The sequence below is a fragment of the Lolium rigidum genome, chromosome 7 (assembly GCF_022539505.1).
Source record: "Lolium rigidum isolate FL_2022 chromosome 7, APGP_CSIRO_Lrig_0.1, whole genome shotgun sequence".
Classification (NCBI taxonomy): domain Eukaryota; kingdom Viridiplantae; phylum Streptophyta; class Magnoliopsida; order Poales; family Poaceae; genus Lolium; species Lolium rigidum.
This window is the reverse complement of record NC_061514.1, coordinates 130,752,836-130,755,118: the sequence shown is the minus strand read 5'-3', so window position 1 is coordinate 130,755,118 and position 2,283 is coordinate 130,752,836. Positions and strand designations below refer to the sequence as shown.

The window sequence follows — 2,283 nt, the reverse complement described above, 5'->3', positions numbered from 1 at the left end:
AGCAAATTTTAATTAAAAGTTGTGAGAAATGTAAACATAGACATGTAGTAGATGTGAATACCATTCAGTGAAGCATCTATATACACGGGTCTCCCGGCAAGAGACACTGAACCACCTTGCCACCCATCCAAATATTTTAAATTTCTTTCCTCAATAAATTTTAAATCCGTATCGTAATAGTAACATTTCTTAATCTCAAATATCTTTGACAAAAAAAATCGAGAATACACCCTGGAAGGTGTATCAATCATATAGAAGAAATGCTAGGACAGCCGGTACAACGCCAAGAAAGCTATAACTCCACACAAACACCAAGATACATCACCGAGCGGCAAACAACACACCCTCTACAAACCGATGATACAAATATCTTTATTCTATGAAGTAGTAATAGTAACATATTACATAGGCATCCGAGATCATAAATTTCTTCTATCATACTATCATTCTGAAAGATAATGAGTAGATACGTCTTTGTACGTACAGATTGCGAATACAACTTTGTAGGCAGCAGCGGATGCAGACTACCAGGTATACGTACTAATCTACAAGGCAGCTGCACGATCCACCATGGCAAGGCCCTCTTCGAGATGCTTGAGCACGCTTTCGTCCGCGAGCAGCTCCGGCGCAAAGAGATTCTTCCAGCCGTTGCACCACGCGGTGGCCTCCGCCAGCGGGGGCCTCGCGGCCAGCAGCCAGTGTCGGAGCACGCCTTTCCACTTATCGAAGAACAACTCTGCTTCCAGCATCGACACCACGTCCTCAGCGCGCGCGAGAGGTGCCCAGAGCATCACCGTGCGGAACGAGGAGTCGACCTGCTTTGGCGGCGTGACCCTGAGCTCCCGCACCAGCCGCGCCAGCTTCGGCACGACGTGGCGCCGGCTGAACACGTCCCACAGCGTCGGGTCAAGGTACTCCTTCCACGGCGAGACGACGCCGTAGCCTCTGTTCGCGATCTTGCTCTCCACGACGCCGTACAAGCTCCTCGGCAGGTGGCCGATGATCGGGATCAGCGGGCGTAGCCAGTGGCGGCAGCCCGGGTCCCACGACGGCTCCCACTCCCCCGCGTCCACGGCCATCGCCGGCGTGATCACGTGATCCACGACGTAACGCGTCACCGACGGCGGCAGCGCGGCTTTCCACGTCCCCGGCTTGCGCTTCCGCTGGAAGAACACCTTCTTGGACCTGACCATCACCGCCAGCGCGTTCGCCGTCTCCGCGCTGTCGCCCCCTCCATGCCTCATGTCGCGCAGCGCCGAGATGATCTTGTCGCAGCACTCCTGCTCCAGAAGCAGGGCCCGCGAAAGCTTCTGCCACTCGTGCCACTTCTGATCCTCCGGTGACGGCTTCCGCGGCGGCGGCGGCGCGGCAAGGCCGTTGTCGTATGGCTCCTCGCCATGCCCGATGCCGGCTTTTGGACACCGCTCCGTGGCTTTTATGGGTGCGACGATCCCTTGCCCACGCGCGCCGAGGCCCCAGCCTTCCCGGTAATTCCAACGTCGCATCATGTTCGCCACCGCCGGGATCGTCAACGCGAGGCTGCCCGGCGGCTCCACTACCGCCGCCATGTCAGTTGGCCTTTTGTTCTGCCGAGTACTTCTCCGGCAACAAAAACTAGCAAAGCTAGCTCCTCTAAGATGAACGCGCACGTACTAACCAATCAGGCAGGCTTCTGGATTGATTCTAGCGATTTACAGCCTAGCTAGGTGCACATATATACGCATATGCTACACTGAAGGACCTAGTCGGAGTACACTACACCTCGTATCGTACTGGGACACACACCCTACCTGTACGCACTACAGGAATGGGCCGAAACGCCGACGGCCTAGTCATACGCCGACGGTCAAAAGTCGGGGCCATCGGCGCATGAGCCGTCCAGACCAGCCCCCCAACAAGGCCGTCGGCGTAGCAATGCCCTCGGCGTAGGCGACGCTACGCCGACGGTTGCCCTCAGCGCACCGCCGGCCGTCGGCATAGGCCTGGGATACGCCCCACCAACTCTGGACCGGCGCTGTGGCGGCGTCATAGATAGGCCGAGGGCTGCCCTCGGCATAGCCTCACCCAAATTTTTTTTCTTTTTTACTCCAAGTTTTATATTTTTCCTAGAAACTAGGTAACATAAGATGATGTGGTGCGAAGGATTCACATTTTTTTGATTTTTTTTGAATTAGTTGTGCTCGATTCAAAATGCGGCCAAAACAGCGGGCATGGACTTTCTAACCTAGATGCATAATTTTTTAAAACTCTTTGTAGATCTATGATAAAATATATAGTTGTGAA

The 2,283-nt window shown here is 54.2% G+C and overlaps 1 protein-coding gene across 1 annotated transcript; it reads right to left on the bottom strand.

Annotated features, from left to right (window-relative positions):
- Positions 1–545: 545 nt before the first annotated feature.
- LOC124671999 (septin and tuftelin-interacting protein 1 homolog 1-like) lies at positions 546–1,568 on the bottom strand. Its single transcript, XM_047208308.1, has one exon. It carries the CDS (start codon positions 1,566–1,568, stop codon positions 546–548), a length of 1,023 nt encoding a protein of 340 aa, XP_047064264.1.
- Positions 1,569–2,283: the final 715 nt, after the last annotated feature.

Coding starts and splice junctions, on each gene's coding strand:
- LOC124671999 (XM_047208308.1), bottom strand. CDS start 1,568: ATGGCGGCGGTAGTGGAGCCGCCGGGCAGCCTCGCGTTGACGATCCCG.